This window comes from Condylura cristata, unplaced genomic scaffold, assembly GCF_000260355.1.
Source record: "Condylura cristata isolate star-nosed mole 26May11 unplaced genomic scaffold, ConCri1.0 scaffold00012, whole genome shotgun sequence".
Lineage (NCBI taxonomy): Eukaryota > Metazoa > Chordata > Mammalia > Eulipotyphla > Talpidae > Condylura > Condylura cristata.
In genome coordinates, this window is record NW_004567113.1 from 29,398,661 (window position 1) to 29,418,380 (window position 19,720).

The 19,720-nt window shown below is 36.6% G+C and overlaps 1 protein-coding gene across 2 annotated transcripts; it reads left to right on the plus strand.

Annotated features, from left to right (window-relative positions):
• The first annotated feature begins 1,457 nt into the window (after nucleotides 1-1,457).
• On the plus strand, nucleotides 1,458-18,779 carry AASDH (aminoadipate-semialdehyde dehydrogenase). 2 transcript variants are annotated; one of them, XM_004681279.2, is made up of 15 exons: nucleotides 1,458-1,960; nucleotides 2,830-3,095; nucleotides 5,332-5,452; nucleotides 6,066-6,385; nucleotides 8,372-8,564; nucleotides 9,964-10,205; nucleotides 10,522-10,628; nucleotides 11,116-11,288; nucleotides 11,716-11,908; nucleotides 12,531-12,646; nucleotides 12,943-13,735; nucleotides 15,589-15,752; nucleotides 16,304-16,426; nucleotides 16,908-17,039; nucleotides 18,312-18,779. In XM_004681279.2, the coding sequence occupies exons 2-15, from the start codon at nucleotides 2,866-2,868 to the stop codon at nucleotides 18,696-18,698; spliced, it is 3,294 nt and encodes a 1,097-aa protein (XP_004681336.1). In that variant the 5' UTR covers nucleotides 1,458-1,960; nucleotides 2,830-2,865; the 3' UTR covers nucleotides 18,699-18,779. The 2 variants fall into 2 exon arrangements, with proteins under 2 accessions (XP_004681336.1, XP_012579762.1); XM_012724308.1 differs by having other exon boundaries at nucleotides 1,458-1,711.
• Nucleotides 18,780-19,720: the final 941 nt, after the last annotated feature.

Below are 19,720 nucleotides of genomic sequence, written 5' to 3' on the forward strand. Positions count from 1 at the left end.
AGTGGGGCTAGCATTTTAAAAGAACGGTTATAAGCCCCTCACTAGAACAAGAACCCTCTTATTTTTTTAATGAATAATATAATAGTTTATTTTTACATCTTTTTGTGCCTTTTTTCCATCTCAGCTGTAATCCCCTTGGGCTTCCCATCACCAAATCACCTGTGTGCCAGCACCATAGTCCAGTGCATTTCCACTGTTTCTGATCCCATTCCGCACTCCACCCCCATAAAATGTCTGTGGTATATAGCTATTCATTATTATTACTATTTTCTCACCTGGCCTGTTACATTCCTGCTGTGAGTGAAACCATCCAGTATTTTTCCTTTTCTTTCTGGCTTATCTCACTAAGCATGATCTTTTCCAGCTCCATCCATAATGCTGCAAAAGGCATTTTTTTTTTTGGTTGCTGAGTAATACTCCATTGTGTACCACATCTTTTTAACCCAGTCAACCACTTTTGAGCATTTGGGCTGTTTTCATGTTTTTCCAATTGTAAATAAAGCAGCAATAAATCTGGAGAACCCTCTGTTTTTTAACATCACAGACTTGAGGGTAATATACTGATGCTGGAGACAAAGTGTAATTGGATATAGTAGTAAGGTTAAAATGAACACATAGGATCCCTCTGTCCCCACCCAACCCCCCAAGAAAAAAAATACATGTATGATAGTTTGAGTAGCCAGTGATACATCTTGCGTGAAAGTCTTAAAGGCAAGTGGAAATAACATGTCTGAATAACTGCTACAGTTGACATCGACACCTAAGGACAGGAAGTATCCTGTGCCTTTCCACCTATGATCAATGCAAGGCTGCTTTTTCAGTCCTTCCCCACGCCAAACAAAACCGGATCATTTACTACCGTTTAGAAGAATCATTATTGCCCTTGGCACTTGTAACACCTTACATGTCTCCAATTATACTAATTCTTGGAAACCCATTAATCCGCTGTATATTTTAAATAACTCCTGCATACCTGCTTTCTTTAGACCTATTGAAAACAGTTTTAGCTATCATTTAATCCATCTCTTCTAATTAAAATATGAGCCTAATTATCATAGGGCCTTTGCCCTATCACAGGTCTCACCAGTCTAGGCAAGGTTCTCAGAAAACACCGAATAGATGAAGTCAACGCCAACATTTATCTTCACATCAACCTTAAGGTAATCTATATCCCCACATTGTGGACGAGAAGAGCGAGTCTCAGAATTAAAGTATCTTGCCCAGAGTTCCCTGACAGATACAAAGGGTAAGGCGTAAAGCCATCACTTCCAGTCCTTTCAAATTCTTCCCAAAATCCAGCGTGATCATAACTAGCATCTGAACCAAGAGCCGTCAGCAAAAACGTAACCCGTCAGTCTCAGGTTGGCTTGTCAGCTTCCGGGGCGGTGGCTTGGAACTGTGCGACGCATCCTTCCCTGGGCGCCCGTATGACGTCATCAACAGGCGACGCGGTGGGTTTACGTAGGGATCCGCACCTGGAGTCGCGAAAGCTTAACGCTTAACGACTGCGTTGCTGTGTTTAGAGTTCGGCTCCGGATGGGTTGGGTTTCTGAGTAGTGGCAAGAGGCGGTGTCGGTGGGGCCTTGCGCGAGGGTGGGGAAGTACGATGACACCTGGAACTGACTGCAGGTTTGCTCAATTTCATAAACCCACCTGAACCGGATTGGAATCAGTGGCGCCTAGAGGGTTGGTGTGTTGCGAAGACTGACAGGTGCGCACTCCACGTGGTCATCTGCCACCTTCTGCTCTTTCACTGAAATGGAAATAAGACTGCCTCTTCTACCTGCTAGCGTGGTTTTGGATGATTAAATGAAAGAATGTTTCGGAAGTGCTATAGCGCGCATGGTTGCTAAAACACTTACATAATGTACAAGTTATGCCTGTGTATGTATACCGGAAATAAACTGATCATTTGCTCGTCTGTAAAACAGTCAATAATCTAAGGAGAGCCCCCAAAGAGGTAAAATCTGTTGACTCTTAAGGCCTCTGATAATTAGCAATTTCTACATTTGTAAATGAAGTAGCAAATGCTTAAACTTAATGATCCTATTCATAAAATCTATTGCCAAAATTTGTTTATTTTCCTATAAGGGTTTCCTAGGTTAGGTATCCACTAAATAATGGCTTTTTTTTTTTTTTTTGGAGAGAATGTGTTTTAGACTGAGGTAATAAAAGTGAAAACCTCAGACAATTATACCTTAAGTCTCTATAGCAATTACTGGGAGACGCAATTAAAAGTAGAAAACCAATAGTCAGGATAGGTGTAGTGATTATTATAATTTGTCATAAAAATTTCAAGAATTCATTTTATAACTTTGCCTCTTTATCAGACAATTTTGGTGTTGTATATTGTTCCCAGCTGCATGAAATTTCGCTGATGAAACTTTGTTTTCATTAAAGTTTGGTTCTTAAGAGCATACTTTTATTTGCATTGGTCTTTTCATAATTACCATAGAAGATTTTCTAGCCATTTCATCTTAATCAATCTGATTAAGAAAAAAATTAATTATGCATGTGGAAGTTTAAATTTGGTATTGTTGGTTAATTTCATATACATATATACTACATATGTTTTTTTCTTATTATGGTCACTTGAGACATAATTCTATTTTTATCTGTTTTATCCCAATCTACATATATTACTCAACTTTCTTTCAGCTCTTATGCAGTACTAGTTTAATGTATCAGATTAATTGTCAACCTCATACTCTACAAAGTTACCATGGACAATTCATAATTAAGTTCTTTAGTATGTATCTTTGATGTAATTATTTTTGAAGTACTGAAGTTTCTTTCTCACTCTGTCCCCCTAACATCCCTGTATTATAGGTAGAGTTCTTTGATGTTCAGGTAAACTTCGGTGAAATGACTCTTCAGGAATTGGTGCACCACTCTGCCTCCCTTTTCTCTGATAGAACAGCTGTCTGTTTTGACAACTGTAACGACCAGCCTCCAGTTTACTACACCTATAAGACTGTGGTGAATGTAGCTTCAGAATTATCAAATTTTCTGCTGTTACACTGTGATTTTCAAGGAATTCGGGAAATTGGTCTCTACTGCCATCCTGGGATAAACTTACCCTCTTGGATTTTAGGGTAATACTTTTTGGAACTAAAAATTTGGTATTACTCCTTTAGAACACAGAATGAATTGGTAGTTTACTTTTGGATTTCTGTTTACTATTGGATTTTCTGTATTGCTTGGTTAATTCTAGGTAAAATATAAGTATTCATATTCCCCGTAGGGTTATTTTTATCATCTACATTAATCTGAACTAATTGAGGGGAGACTAGAAATTTTCACTAATAGTAGATATTTAAATATCTCTAAAACAAAAGGCCATCTTTTGTCTGCTAGAGGGAAACAGTGATAATTTCTTCTCTTAGATCAAAGAAAACAAGTATTTCAGAAATACTATAGCTGTGATTTCCCTTTTGAGACTGAAGTTTTAGGTATTTAGATATTCAGCAAATGAATACATGAATAAATTGAAACCTTTGAATAAAGTCTATAAAATTGAGATAGGAACTGAGGAAGATATTAGTAAAATATTTGCAAAATAGTCAATTATTTAAGGTCTAAAATATCCTCACATGGTGATTTCTGTGTTAGGGTTCTGTAGTAAACAAAACCTGCTAAAGAATTAGAAAAATTTATATTCATCCCACTATATGCATGTTAGTAGATTCATTATATGTGTTGTGAATATGTTATGAATGTCGCCCCCACCACCACCATCATTTTACAGCAAAGCCATGTCCATAGGCTTCAAGTCTTGTTCTGTGAAGCAATCATGTAAGAATCTGTGCTTGTCCAAGATGCTAGCTAAAGATTTAACAATGGGAACCTCGCCTGTGTTTCCACATTCTTTAAAAGTCAAGGAAACTGACCGTCCTCCTCTGCACACAGATAGCATTGGCCTTTTTTTAGGTCAAAATACTTAGGAAATTGACAGATCTAAAGCTATCAAAGATAACTGGAAATCCATGTTAATTACTCACTGCTTTATTCTCTTGTAACTATACTACTCCTAGCAAATTTGTATACTCAAACTTGTGATTGTAGGAACAGTTTTTACAAAGTAAAATTTATAAGACTGTTTCCTGAGTTTAAAGCTTCATTATGATTATCTGATAAACTCATCATGATTTTTTTCAGTAAACAATATAAAGCAGTAAAATTTTTGCAGATTATTTTTATTCATTCAGGACAAAAATTAATTGAGAATTTACTCTGTGCAAAGATCTAAAGTCTTCAAAGCATATCTCAAAGTTCCTTACATTAATCTATTTACATAAACATTGCCACATATAAATCAATTTAAAAATGTTCCCCCCCTCTTGATATCCTGGCTTAGGTGAAATGATTTTTATAGTATCTATTTTCAATCCATCTATATAGTAATAGGTTACATGGAGCTAATTAACTTGTTTTATGTTACTCTACAAAGACAGATGAAGAAATAAGACTCTGCACCCTGCTTGGTACTTATCGATAGTGGCAGCCAGCTAACCAACAGCATATACTATAATACGTTAACTTTTAAAACTCTTGGATTTCTCTGGAGTAATTGATTAGAATTTAATCAGGCTGCCAGGGCTAATGGTTTAGAAAATAGCCCCTCTCTAAGAAGAGTGCTTGAATGGGGTTGGGGTGGAGGGTAGAGGTGAGTGAGGAGTATTCTGACATTCATACGTAGTTGACCTAGTGAGCAGGCAGAGCTGCTCTGAGGCTGAGGTGAAGTACCTTCACTCCAGAGACCCAAAGACAAAGCAAAACTTGTTCTTGAGGAGGACAACATGTCTCTTCAGGAGGATTTTGTGGCACAATGTGGAACAGAGTTATGGGTGGGTTTCTTTTCTGTCTCGCTCCCTCTGCTAGTGTGTCTTGAGTTTGGGTGATACAAAGATGTGGTGATAATTGGACAGTAAGAGTATTAAGAATCAGGTTCCTTCTGTGTTGACTTAATCCTTACACCAACCAGTAAGAAGGGCAGATCACTGTGATCCCATGTTACAAATAAAGAAACGGAGGACCAGAGTAGTAAACCCAGTTGCCTATGGCTTCGAGTTAGAACTATCTGGATCTGGGGTTTAAAGTGTATGTGGGATTTCTGACCATTGCAGATTAGGCAAAACCTTTCTGTTCTGGAACCCTAGGATATTCAGTCTCAAGAACAAAACTAAATAAACAACCAAAGATGTGTCAGCAAAAGTACTGTCAACTTTTGATAAAGCCAATAGTAAAATACACAACAGAGTAGAAATGCTCTAAAGTAATATTATAGTCAACAGATAACTCTATGCTGACTCTTTTATTTTATTTGTTTAGAATCCTCCAAGTCCCAGCTGCTTATGCTCCTATTGATCCAGATTCACCACCAGCGTTATCAACTCATTTTATGAAAAAATGTAACTTAAAGTATATCCTTGTTGAAAAACAGCAAATTCATGTAAGTACTTGAATTGTGTGTGTGTGTGTGTTAAATTTATCTTCAACTGAAAGGTAAGCTTCTAGATTTACTAAAGCAGCAGAGTTTCTCATTTTCTATATTTACTAACTCAACAAGGTTTCTCAGGCTTGGCACTGTGACCATTTTGGACTTGGTCATCGCTACTTCTGAGGTTCTGGGAGCGTTCTGTATTCAGAGGCTGTTTAGCAGCAGCCTTGATCTCCATCCACAAGATGCCTGTAGCTCCCCCATGCCCACTAGTTTTGACAACCACTTTTTTTGTGTGGTACAATGTGGGATAGAGCGTTTGTTCTAGACCTTACCTGATTTTTCAGGTAAAGTTCAGCCTGTTTTTATTCCTGTTAACATTTCAAGCTTATTTTGTTATCACATTTACCACATTGCACTGCAGTTATGTGTTTTTATACACCTCTATTTTGAAAGCGAGTTTGAAAATAAGACTAGTGTTGTAGTGTGGGAGCTTCTTATTTATTTTTGATTTCTAGATATAGAGCAAGTACACACATTTTCAGTTAGTAAACGGATACTTCAAATTTCTGTAAAATAAACAATGTCTTTTAACATACCAATAATTTTCCCCCATCCAATATAGAAATTCAGATCTTCCTATGAAACATTACTGACCTATGATAGGTTTACAGTCGAACATAATGACCTAGTACTCTTCACACTTAACTGGGGAAATGATGAAGTGAGCTTGATGCTAAGTGACAGAAAAGAAAAATATGAAAAAGGAAAAATGACAACCAGCACAAGTTCTGAAAAGAGCAATGAAGAAAAGCCAGAAGAACACTTGGATGTGAGGCAAAATAATTGCCTGGCCTATGTTCTCCACACATCAGGCACCACGGGAATACCTAAGATTGTCAGAGTTCCTCATGCATGTATAGTGCCAAACATCCAGCATTTTCGGTAAGTTCTGACATTACAAAACTTGTGTTTTGAAGAAAAAAAGAGATGCAAAAAAACCCTATTCTTTATAACTATTCCTAAACCAATAGTGCTAAGTCATTGTTTCCACTATATTTGTACTTCAGTTTGTTGTGGGCTAGGACTTCAGCTCTCTGACCCAGACCTGGAGCCAAATAAATGATAGGGCTTGCAGCTTTGCATCTTAATTATTGATAGAAAGGAGACAGCATATTCCTGGAAAAGGCACCAGCTAGGAAAGAAAGAAGTTGGCTTGCTGAGTGTCTGGGGAGAGCTCAGGAAACGGGGGTAGGAGCCATGTGACCTGACACAGCAGGAGCCCGTGTGCCTTGCTGAAGTTGTCTGGGTCCAACAGAGATAAAGTCTTTAAGACATATGCCTTTCTTCCGTAATTCACTTGCAGTTCTCTTCTGTAACACTGTGGAGTTTGGTTTACTGTTATGGCTTGAGATGAGAAATTTTCATAAAGTTAGATTCTCAACTTGAGAAAAAAGGAAATAGAGGAGGAGGGAACCAGAAGAAAGTAGTCTTAGGAAATCAAAGGTGGAAATAGGTGTAGGTTTTAAGCTTTATTTTAAGGTGGGAGAGGTTTTTAGAGAATTGGTAGAATTGGTAGACACAGTTTGTAAAATCAAGTGATAGAAAGGATTGCAAAGGAGTAAGATACTTAGAGGTGGGAAGGGAGGACATCTGTATGACACCTTAGAGAGCCTTAAAAGACTGGAGGAATGACAATAAATGACAAATTCTTTAGGTAATAAGGAATATTAGAAGAGGCTGATGAATTGTGACTTTAGTATGAAGTAGAAGGCAAGGCCTTGCTAAGTGTGTGGGAAATGAGGAGGGAATGGAGATATAGAGAATTTGAATAAAGTGAAACTCATTTGGAATCTGAGGGAGGAAAGGTGCTGGGCCAAGCAGCATTGTCTAAGGTGGGAGCAAACAAAAATGTGTTCAGTGAGGGCTAGGGCCTGATTTATGAGGAAGGTATACACATTTTTAATAGCTGTTTTATCCATGAACTTAATAAAATCTGTTTGCTAAATATCCCTTTTAGGTTTAGTTTCCTAAAAAGGAAAGTGGTAAATAATTGGATCTGAAGAAATCAAATGTTAAAACATCCAATTTAGAAACAAAGTAAATAATTCTTTTTCTCTTTGTTTTGGACTTAAATCACTAAGATGGGGAGTTCCAAATTTTGGGCATATGTTAGAAGGATCTTCTTTCCCTTGCTGTGTAACCTGTTTCCAAGAAGAGTGTGGTAATTTCAGAGGAAGGACAGAATTTGATTGACTGAGATGTTGAAGTCTAATTTAAGGCAGATTTTTCAATACAATGGTTTCATGATATAATAACTAGGAATGGTAAAAATATCAAGGTGACTTTTGAAGAAAGAGGTTCAGTGAGGTCTTAGTGTATATGAATTAAAGTAATTTTCGATAATGAACAATAAAATTATATGCAATTTTTATTTGTTTGATCTAAAATCTTCTAGAATAATAAAGTCATGCTAATCAAGACACATGAATAGTAGAATCCTTCTAGTAAATACAGGCAGTAAGTTGGGTATAGCTTTTTTGTTTTGTTTTGATCTTATTAACTGTGACAGTACTGTTTTCTGAAAGCAGATTATTTGATTTCCATTTTCCTGTTGTTTTGCTTTATTGTTGTATTAGAACACTGGAGAATTGTGTTGTCATGCTCAGAGGCACCCAGGCTCTCTCATTTCTGTAGTGATAAAATGGGTTTAACAAATTTATGTAATAATGTTTTCTGTGACACAGGAAGGATCCTTAAGGAATGAAGATGCAAAACAACTGTAAATCCTTACTTTTTATGAAGAAGAGTTCTAAAATTTGTAGTACCATTTTGGTAATCTAAGGGAGAATAAATCTGGCAAACATTTAATGTTCATAAATGCCTTTTTCCAGTATGCATTCACCCTAACTATGTTCTGTTTTGCCTTAGTGAACTTTTTGAGATCACTCAGGAAGATGTTTTGTTTCTGGCATCACCTCTGACCTTTGATCCTTCTGTTGTGGAAATGTTTGTTGCTCTATCGAGTGGTGCTTCTTTACTTATTGTACCAACATCTGTCAAAGTGCTCCCATCAAAATTAGCTGCTGTTCTCTTTTCCCATCACAGAGTGACTATTTTACAGGTATATATAAGATCAAATGAAATAGTTTGTCTTTCCTTATTATTTTAAGTACTTTAGAGACTATTTTAGATTCCAGTGGTTTCTCTTCAGGGGACTAGTGATAGTCTAATTTGTATTATCAAGGCCTGAGTCCTGATGAATGCCACTCAGCAATAAAATATCCTGTGGTCTGAATGCATATCCCTAAATTCATATTAAAATCCTAATATCCTAATGCTCAGTGGGTTGGTATTAGGAAGTGGGGCCTTTTTAAAGGCATGAAACCTTTAATGGCATGGTTACCATTGCTCATAGCTCTTGTGGGTGAGTTTGATGCCCTTGTGAAAGAGACCCTGTACAGGTCTCTTGCACCCTTCACTTGTGACATGGAAGGAAGCTGGCAGTCCATGACCTGAAAGATAGTGAGATCCCCACCATGCTGGCACCTTGATCTTGGACTTCTCGCCTCCACGCACTGTAAGAAATAAATTGGTTGTGTTATTTATAGCCTATCCAATCTGTGGAATTTTTTTGAGCAGCTGGGATAGCGTAACACACTAAGAAATGAACTCTTCATGCAAGGAGTGTAAGCACAGAAAATTACGTTGAGTAAAATGAGCCAGGTGAGCAGCAGCTCTCCTGCCTGCTGTCACCATGCAGGCATCTCTTCTAACAACCTGCTCCTTTTAGGGGCAGCACTTTCTGTCTGCCTGTGTCTGTGCTAGCATCCTTGACTCACCTTTTCATAAGAAGCCTGTCATTTTAAATAATAATAAAAAAAATGTGAAGAAAGAATGCATGGTATATACTTTCATTTTTATAAAATTTTAATTGCCAATGGAACGTTAGTGGCAGAAGTAGAGCAGTGATTGCAGAAGAGTTACATTTGGAAGAAAGATTTGTAATTGTACATAGGTCACTTCAGGGGTGAAGATGTTTGTGTCATAGTAATGGTTTCACTGGAGGCCACATATATGTGTGTGCGTGTGTGTGTGTATATATATATATATATATATACACACACACACACATAAATTTATATTTACAGTTTATTGTTTGTTAGTTATACTTCAGTATAGCTGTTTTTTAAAATCTTCATGTTGTTTGATTTAGGCACATTTTTAATCTTTTTATATACTTTTCCTAGATATCATGGGCAAAGAGATATGAATTGATTATCTTTAAACCCGTTAGTCTAAATTACATAATAAAATATAACTAACATTTTGCATAAAGTAACTTAGATACTCACATTAAGGAGATAGTGCTACGTTAGTAGTTTTCCATTTACATTTTGCCATTTGATAAGCACAGCTTTAATTTTCTTATAGGCTACCAAAGTTAAGTTTTAAAGTAATCATTATAGTATTTGCCTTTAAAAAAACATAAGAGAAAGTAAGTATTTTTAATGTATCTACAGGCAACACCTACATTGCTTAGAAGATTTGGATCTCAGCTTATAAAGTCTACTGTTTTATCAACCAACACTTCCCTTCGAGTATTAGCCCTTGGTGGCGAAGCGTTTCCATCACTGACTGTTCTCAAAAGCTGGAGAGCAGAAGGCAATAAAACTCAAATATTCAATGTTTATGGCATCACAGAAGTATCAAGTTGGGCAACTTTTTATAAGATTCCAGAGAAGATTCTTAACTCTCCTTTGAAGTAAGTGTTTCGCTCACTAAGTAGGGTAGAGCAAAGTGTATTTTACCAGTATCTAACACTCACATTATTTTTGATAAGTACCAAGGCAATAATTTTAGAAGCACTAGAATTTCAAATTGGGGAATCTACAACCTCCCTTATTATAATTGGTGTCACAGGCTTTGCTAGAACTTTTTGTGACTAAATAGAAATAAATAACATGTATGATAGCCTTTATAACAACACAGACTGTTTATTCGTTATAATGTGATTTAAGTACATTGGAAAATATTAAAATGTAAGTTTTTTAATATTGTTTGGGTTGTATTTTTCATAGATGTGATATGCCTGTGCAACTGGGATTTCCACTGCTTGGAACATTAGTTGAAGTCAGAGATACTAATGGTTTCACAATTCAAGAAGGCAATGGCCAAGTATATTTAGGTGGTTTTATATTTGTTTATTGGGATTTTTAATTTCAAGAAAAAAATCGGATATGTTAATTTTATTCTTTCCCCAATTTTTCTTATGTCCAGTATTCTTTTATGTGACATTTTTAACTTCATACAGAGTTATGAAACATTTAATAAGTTACCATTGTTTTTTCAGATATTAATATTTAGTACTCTAGGAGAAATTATGTAAGTAACTTGGAAATTATAACTTGTGCCTTTATAACCATTCTATTTAATCATAGTATCAGATTTTTTTAATCACAAACATATTTTAGAAATAACTTGTTTTAGCTCTTTGTCCTCTGAGGTTATCATGTTACTTTTACCAAATGACATTTAGAAGTGTCTTCCTTTTCATATAAATATTCAAAACTTGGAGCTCAGTAACTTAACTTTTGGAGATGTTCTTAATTTGGTGGATTTTTAACATGTTTTCCATGTAGTTTTATTACATTGGTGTTCTGTATCTCGTGAAGGTGGCAGAAACAGAGTGTGTTTTCTTGATGAAGAACTGACAGTACCACTTGGCACAATGCGAGCCACAGGGGACTTTGTGACAGTGAAAGATGGAAAGATGTTTTTCTTGGGACGAAAGGACAGTCAGATCAAACGCCATGGCAAACGTCTTAGCCTTGAACTTGTACAACAGGTAAAACTACTTAAATATTAAATTTCTATTAATATATAAGTGTTAGAGGCAGCTACCACCAATGTTCTGTGCCAGGTTTCTATTTAAATCTAGATTTGTTTAACTAATGATGAATTATGTTAAAAGATATGGATAATTCAACGTATCCCTTAATTTCCAGTATGGAGCAATAGCTTTTTAAAATAAGTGACAAAATGTGTTTTGGTAACTTTGAAAATAAATTGGTTTATTTTGCTTGAGACACTATTCTATTTGAAAGACACTGAGAACTCTGATGCTGGAAATAGTAACTGTACAAGCAATTCTTTGTAACTCTCTGGCAAACTCCATAATTTAATCTGACTATATTTTCAAACTTAAGTTTCAGCATTTAGAAAGTTTGCTTGTCATTGTCCTCGCTGGTAATTTGGGATAATCTCTCTTATAGGCTGCTGAAGGACTTCAGCAGGTGGAGTGTTGTGCGGTTATATGGTATAATCAGGAAAAATTGGTTCTATTTGTGGTGTCCAGAAATGATTTAATAAAGGATTACATCTTTAAAGAACTGCAAAAGCATCTTCCAAGCCATGCAGTCCCAGATGAGCTTGTGTGGATTGAGTCTCTTCCATTTACAGCTCATGGTAAAATAATTTGAAGCATATATGTTTCAGTGCTAAATGATACTAATTGTACTCGTAACTAGTTTAGAAGACATGTCCTTATTACTACTAGTAATACTAGCGTTTATTGTGGTGGACCCTCTTAAATGCATTGTATGATTAGTTCATTTTATCTCCCGAAAATCTTGTAAGAAGGCAGTGTTATGTTCCTATTTACAGGTGAGGAGTTAAGACTTAAAGGGGTCAAGTAATTTTCTCAGGATCTCACTGCTGATTAGTAGTAGAGGGCTTATTATGTCTAGGGCTATTTGACTTCAAAATATATGCTTTTAATCACCATATTATCTTGTATCCCCAGTTTCATCTTTATTTAATGTTTAGTTCAAAATGCAGTAATTGCTCAGTTAATAGTATTATTTCTGTACTTCTTTACATGAGATAAACATTAAGCCCTCCTTTCCTCTTATCCATTACCCAGTATGCTCTTGGTCACACAGGACTACTTTCTTTAAAACTGATTACCTATGAAAAACTATTTTATAGTATTTCTAATACCTATGATGAAAATATGTATATTCTTATGACTAATGAAGATATAAAAGTTTAAACTAAAATTTTAAAATTATTTCTCTTTTGTATTAAGGCAAAGTTGATGTTTCTGAGTTAAAGAAAGTTTATTCAAACTCCATAAAGTTGAAGTCTGAGCGACAGCTCAGTGGAAAGGATGAACTATGGGAAAGATTACAGCATTTGTGGAAGGTACAAAGAGCTATTTAATAACTTTGGAGAATTAAAGGGTATTACTGCTGCCAAGGTGTAAAGTAGTATCGCTTCATTTATTCATTTTGTGGTGAAACAAGAGTAAATTTGTTTATAAAATAATAGCATAGTGATGGTCTCTTGTACAAGAAATAAAATAATCCTATTTTAATTATCAAAAACATTGGTGTGTATTATGTTCATATTATTGTAGGTATTATCCCTATTATCTGTAAATGTTGAATTCTTTTTGTTGTAGACCCTTAGTTCACCAGATTTCCCCCTTCTCTCTGTAGTCTATTCTGAATCTCTCAGAAGACCCCTTAAAGTTTCCAGATGAGTCTTTCTTCTTAAAAAGTGGTGGAGATTCTTTGAAGTCTGTACGGCTCCTCAATGAGATTGAAGAAGTTGTTGGCACATCAATACCTGGGCTTCTGGAAATTATTCTTAGCAGTTCCATTTTAGAGATTTACAATCACATTGTTCAAACAGTGTTTCCAGATAATGACCTGAAATTTAACAAAAATTATGCTACAAAGAGAAAATTCTGTGACATTAATCAAGAGGAAACCAGTGGAAAATCTTTACATCAAAACTCAGTTATGCCTTTAAAATGTGACAAGATAAATGGTTTTTGTGCAGTAAATAGAGGGAATCAGATATTGTCCCTGAACTCTGCTAGCTTTGTAACTAAGTCAGAGCACTGCCCATCAGCCTATTCTTCTGATGTAATTTTACAGACTAACATTCGAAATGTGAAAAGTTTAAAATCTTCAGGTCTTGTTGGGCAGGCAAAGGACCCATCCTGTGTTGTAGAAACTTCTGAAAAGGGGACACCTGCGAAAGGAAGTGAGAAAATGGAGTTACGTGTGAGGTGGGCATCCGACACAGGCAAATGTGTAGATGCATCACCTCTGGTTGTCATACCAACCGTGGATGCGTCATCGGCAACTGTGTACATTGGCTCCCATTCTCATCGAATGATGGCGATTGACCTTCACTCTGGGAAGGTGAAATGGGAACAGATTTTGGGAGACCGAATTGAATCCTCAGCATGTACATCTAAGTGTGGAAATTTTATCATAGTGGGTAAGTTTCTGAATTTGAGGTTTGTAATTTTAACTTAGTTGCTGTATGATGTTACTTTAGTCATTCAAGTAGCTGTGGGTGGCATTTTATTGTGGTTTTAATTTGCATTTCACTAGTGGCTAAAATATTATCTTTATGAACATATTTGCCTTTTGTAAATTAAGATGTGCTTGTTCAGATCTTTTTTTTTTCCCATCTCAGCTGCAGTCCCCTTGGAATTCCCATCACCAAGTCACCCATGTGCCATCATCATAGTCCCGCCCCCCCCCATTTTTGATCCCATTCCCCACTCCACCCGTAATGATTCCACTGTGCATATGTACCACATCTTTTTAATCCAGTCGTCTACATTTGGTCTTTTGCCCATTTTTTTTGTTGCTTTCTTACTGAGTTTTAAGAATTCTTTATGTATTCTGGGTAAAATTTCTTTTTATCAGGTATGCGTTTTCTCCCAGTATGTGGTATGTTTTTTCATTCTCTTAACTATATAATTTTTTTAATTTCAATTCCAGTTTATCATTTTTATAATGGGTCATGCTTTTGCTGTCATATCTGGGAAATCTTTATCTAAAACAAGGTCACAAAGATTTTCCTCTATGTTTTCTTTTAGAATTGAGTTGATCTGAAAGAAATTTTTCATTATCCAGTTGAATCTTGGCATGCTTCAATATGTAGGGCATTTCTCGAAGCTGTCACTAAGAGGACTACTCTCTTGCTACTGAGTGGTAACTGCCAGAAAGAAAGCACAAAGTACTCTGTAATTGGACCTCATTTGACCAACACTCTGTATGACTGGTGGACTTCTAGAGTCCACTTCCTCTAATTTACCTGCACTCCAGGAACTTTGAGTGATTATTATTTTGTAGATTTTCATCACCCCTACTTCCCTCTACAATATTTGACAACACCAAGGTCCAGAGCTCATTTGTAGCAGCAACTTAGGAAAGGCAGTGTGGTACTTTCCAGCACAGGCTCTGGAAATTGATGCCTGAAGAGCTGGTCCCGGTTCTGCCACAGCTTAGCTGCGTAGTTTTGTCCTAGGAACTTAGCCTGTTTGTACAGTACTTTTGTTGTCTATAAAATGTGGATCTAACACATACTGTGAGGATTGCATGAACGAACATATAGAATGGCACCTTCACAAAGTAAGAGCTCAGTAAATGTGGCTGTAGTTAATGGTGACATTTCTAGACCACCTTTCTATACCCTAGGCATTTATCCACATTGTATAACCACTGAAATAGATGTGTCCACATTCAGCACATGAATAATCTGAGGTTCAGCAAAGCTGGGTAATTGAGACGAGCTAATTGAGCTCTCTCAGAGCCTCTCCACTCTAGTGTGCTTGTTTTCTCAGTAGTGAAGCACAGGGTGCTTATTTAAAAAATAAGAGTGCAGTGATGGTGCGGAGGGCCACTTGTCATGGGGAATGGGGTGTGGCCAGAAAGGCAGCAGCCCTTTACTCATCAGGCGCAAGTTTGCAGCTTTGTGGGGAATCAATCAGGCCCTAAACCATTTGGAGACAGCTGGTTTCTGGGTGAGGGTTTTGTTCCTAGCAGAACAGCTCTCTCACTGTAATCACTGAAAGTCAGCCACGGATACAAGAGTTTGAATACAAATGTGAATGTTTTTATTTTACACCACAAGTATATTTAACTTGTGTAATATCCCAAAGAGGTAGTTTATGTAAGTGATTGCTGTTTGGGTTTTGCTTTACATTGCTGAAATTTAAATCTGATCTAAACACACAGCCAAGTCCACTTGAAGAGCATCAGATACACATTATCATGATATAGGCTAAATAATTACTTTCCATATGCAAATCTCATCTTCTGTATTTTATTTCCCTACAGGCTGTTATAATGGGAGAGTTTATGTTCTGAAAAGTAATAGTGGAGAAGAATGTTGGGTGTTTACTGCTGAGGACGCGGTCAAAAGCTCGGCAACCATGGATCCAACCACTGGGCTCCTGTACATTGGCTCTCATGACCAGCACGCTTATGCTCTGGACATTTATGTAAGGACTCGCCACATCAGTCTCATATCACAAGCATCAAGGAACATGAAAGAGTTACTTGATAGCTTATGAAAGAGTTGATTAGGGGAGCAACTGTTTCCTCAGTTTAGCATTGTGGTCTGGGGGAAAAAAAGATAATAACTAGCAATCTTAATATCTTAAGACTCTTTTAAAAAAAGAATTATTTATATATGTGTACAAGAACGGGCTGTAGGCCAGAGGTGCAGGGTTTGAGAGGATTCCACAGAGAAAGAGTGTGGAGCAGAATAGGCTGATCTATTGAAATATACTACTGAGGGGAGCAGCAGGCAAGATAGGAGAGGTCTGCTGTGCTATGTGGGTCACTTCCCTAACTGGGGATTGAACTCAGCTTTGTTGTGCTAAGACTTAACCCCTTGTGCCACCAAAGAGGCCCCTACATTGATTTTCTATGAGCATGGATTTTATCTTAACATAAAAACTTCTATTAGCTAGACATATCACCATGAGGGTATCATGGTATGTGTCGATACAACTGCCAGTAAAAAGTTTGTTTTTTTTTTTATTTGCAGGAAAAGAAGTTGGTTTGGAAGTTAAAATGTGAAGGAACTATATTTTCTTCTCCTTGTTTGAGCCTGAATCCGCATCATTTGTATTTTGCTACTCTAGGAGGACTTTTACTGGCTGTAAATCCTGTAAATAAAACATTTACTGATTTTACTACCAACTTCCTTTAATTTTTCTGTTTTGCTTTGATTTCCTGAAATTTTCAATTAGATATAGTCCAGGGATCACTGTTCCAGAACTCATTAAGAATGATTGACAGGAAGTCCAGAAAGATGTAAAAACCTAAATTCTTATGTCTTTCATCCTGTAATTGGCAGAATTTTCTCAATCACATTAAGAACTTGGTCTCCTAAGGATGGATTCTCATGTGGTAGTTATTTCTTTTCTTGTTTTACTGCAAGTGTTTACCCTAGCGCTCATAAAGAGCTCTGACTCATTTTATAGCTGTTGTATATATGTGTACTTGCTTCATTTGTAATGTCAGCAAGCCACAGTAGTGTTTTCGGTGTTTATAGCTTTGCCTTTGGGGGACTTAGCAGTTTTCTTTATGAAGGGTAATTGGTTAGTAGAATGATTTCAATGCCATGAATTGTGTTTGCCTGTTAATAGGCCACTGGAAATAGAGTTTGGAAACACTGCTGTGGAAAACCACTCTTCTCTTCTCCACGGTGCTGCTTACAATATGTTTGCATTGGCTGTGTAGATGGGAATTTGCTCTGTTTTACTCACTTTGGAGAACAGGTAAAAATTTCTTGTTCTAACTTTGTATTTTCCTCAAAGTGACCAGCAAGTAAATTTCATTGTGTTGAAAGCTATTCTATTTTAATTGTCAAGCCCTGGGTTTCTTACTTTCTGAATAAGTTTAAAGGTTCTGCTTTGACATTATTTTGCCACCCTCCTCTACTAATGAAAATTTTTTTTACCAGTTTTTAGGCAAATTTTATTATAACTTCTATTGGAATTATGAAAATTTAAAGAAGCCCCTGCTTTATATATGAAACCCATAATCTGTTGTGTAGCCCAGATTTCATTGCATAGGGACACTATCTTCAACTGTATGACTGGCAGGGCTTACATCAGCTCTTTTATTGGGAGAATAACCTCTCCTTTAAATACACAGTCACTCATTTTTCTCACAACGTCTGTTGTGTGCTTGATTTGGGGAATTATTTTGTGAGCTTGAAGATTATAACCTCTCCATCATAAGTGAAATCACTGCATTCCCCACTCATAACCGAGCTGTCCTTTTGCTTTGTGGGACGGTTACATGGCTATGAAATATTTTATTATATTCACTTAATATTTTTGTTTACAACATAGCTTGAATATATTCTCACTTTTATATTTCTGAGAAGAGGCAAGTGTGGCTACTCCTATTTTTTTCATCAACCATAGAAAGACAAAAGTTAGTTTGTCTAAGTCAGGGACAAAACAGATCGCAAATTATATATGTCAGCCAGCACTATTTTTTTCTTTGTTTGCTTTTTTTTATGCTCCTGTTACTGTGTATTTGTAAACACTGCCTTAGACTTACATCTTTTCTTCAAAATATTAGTGGACAGGGGCTTGCTTATAACTTTGAAATAAGCAGATATATCCACAGTGGAGATATAATAATTCAAGAGCTTTTTGTTTAAAACTTTAATGTAAATTATTGTACATAAACTGTTCCTTTCTGCTCAGTTACTTCCTTCTCATTGTTAGAAGATAAGTAGTTTCATCTTTGAATTCAGTGTCTATGTATATACTAGTAATAACTTTCTTAAATAACTTTGTTGAAAGTAAAGTTTGCTTATGATATTTTACATAGCAATAACTCATGCAATAAGAATGCTCCAATATAATGTGTCCTAGATTTAACTATTAGAATAGTAGTCTAATTTTTTGATAAAACCATTATTTTTTCTATTTAGCTACCATTCAATAGCCTACACCTCATATTTTATCAACAATTTCATAAAACCTTAATAAAAAAATTCAATGAATGAATGATTTTTCCTCATCACCCTTCAGGTTTGGCAATTCTCTACCAGTGAACCAATCTTTTCGTCCCCATGTACCTCAGCTTCAGAGCAAGAAATATTTTTTGGTTCCCATGACTGCTTTATATACTGTTGTAATCTGAAAGGTCACCTTCAGTGGAAATTTGAAACAACCTCAAGGGTGTATGCAACGCCATTTGCTTTCCATAGCCACAGTTTTAGCAATGAAATGCTGGCAGCAGCATCTACTGATGGAAAACTATGGATTCTGGAATCTAAGAGTGGACAATTGAAAAGTGTACATGAACTTCCGGGAGAAGTCTTTTCTTCTCCTGTGGTCTGGGAATCAATGCTTATTATTGGATGTAGAAATAATTATGTCTACTGTCTGGATTTATTGAGTGGTAATGAAAAATAATCAAATGCAGCCCTTAATATCTGTGGCACTTGAAAATACTTTACCAGTATAAAAACATTTTTACATTAAAGATTCTATTTTTCTTAAGAAACTAGTTTGGTACTTTTTTTTTTTTTTTTGAGAACAGTCATATTTTTATTCCTGTGGTAGGAGCAAATGCTTTTATAAGGAATTATAGAACAAAACACCAAATTTAGTAGCTGTTTGTTTTAATGAGGCTAAACATACTAATTATTTTTTAAATAAAAAGCCCATGAAGGGAAAAGAAGATCAGAAATCAGAATATACAGGGTTACAGACTTACCCTGTGGTGTAGTACACAATTCACTCACATGAGGATTCATGCAAAAAATTGCTTTGCTTTAACCTATACACTATAGTAGTGATAACACATGCCACTTCCGAACCTTCGCCTTAAGGCCTAGCTTCCACATTTGTGATGGTGGGAGCCCTAAGCGGCCTCATAAGAAGTGTGTGGCAGCGTTTTCTGTGCTGGTGCTTAGGGCGGCTTCCCTGCTGGAGCAGTGGAAAGGGCATGACTGCATTGTGGTCGAGGAGGTACAGAAACATTCTGTGCCCCCACTTGTGTTCTCACCCATGACGTTTGTAGGTGGTGATGGAAAACCTGTGCCTTTGCATGAAGAATCACAAACAAAAAATGGCAGTCCAGCTGTATAGTGAGTACAGCCCTATGTTGGGTATGCCCACTTGAGAAGGCAATTTTAAAGAGAAGGGACCTCAGAAGGCTTTGGGTCCATATGGTTGTAAGCACTGTGCTGCCAATCACAGACAATAAGTCGAAAATCAGGTTAAGAGATACACCTCCGTACTCACCAGCCAGGGGTGCTGTGACAGCAAATACTATGATCCGGAAAATGACAAGTGAATCAGCTGCATGGTCCTTAGCATGGCATTCCTGCTAGCCAGGCTAGGGAGCACGCAGATCATGGTGCACCTGCTGGAAGCGAATACCAACATCCTGGGGCTGCCTGCTGTTCACACCTGCAGAGATGACTGCTGAT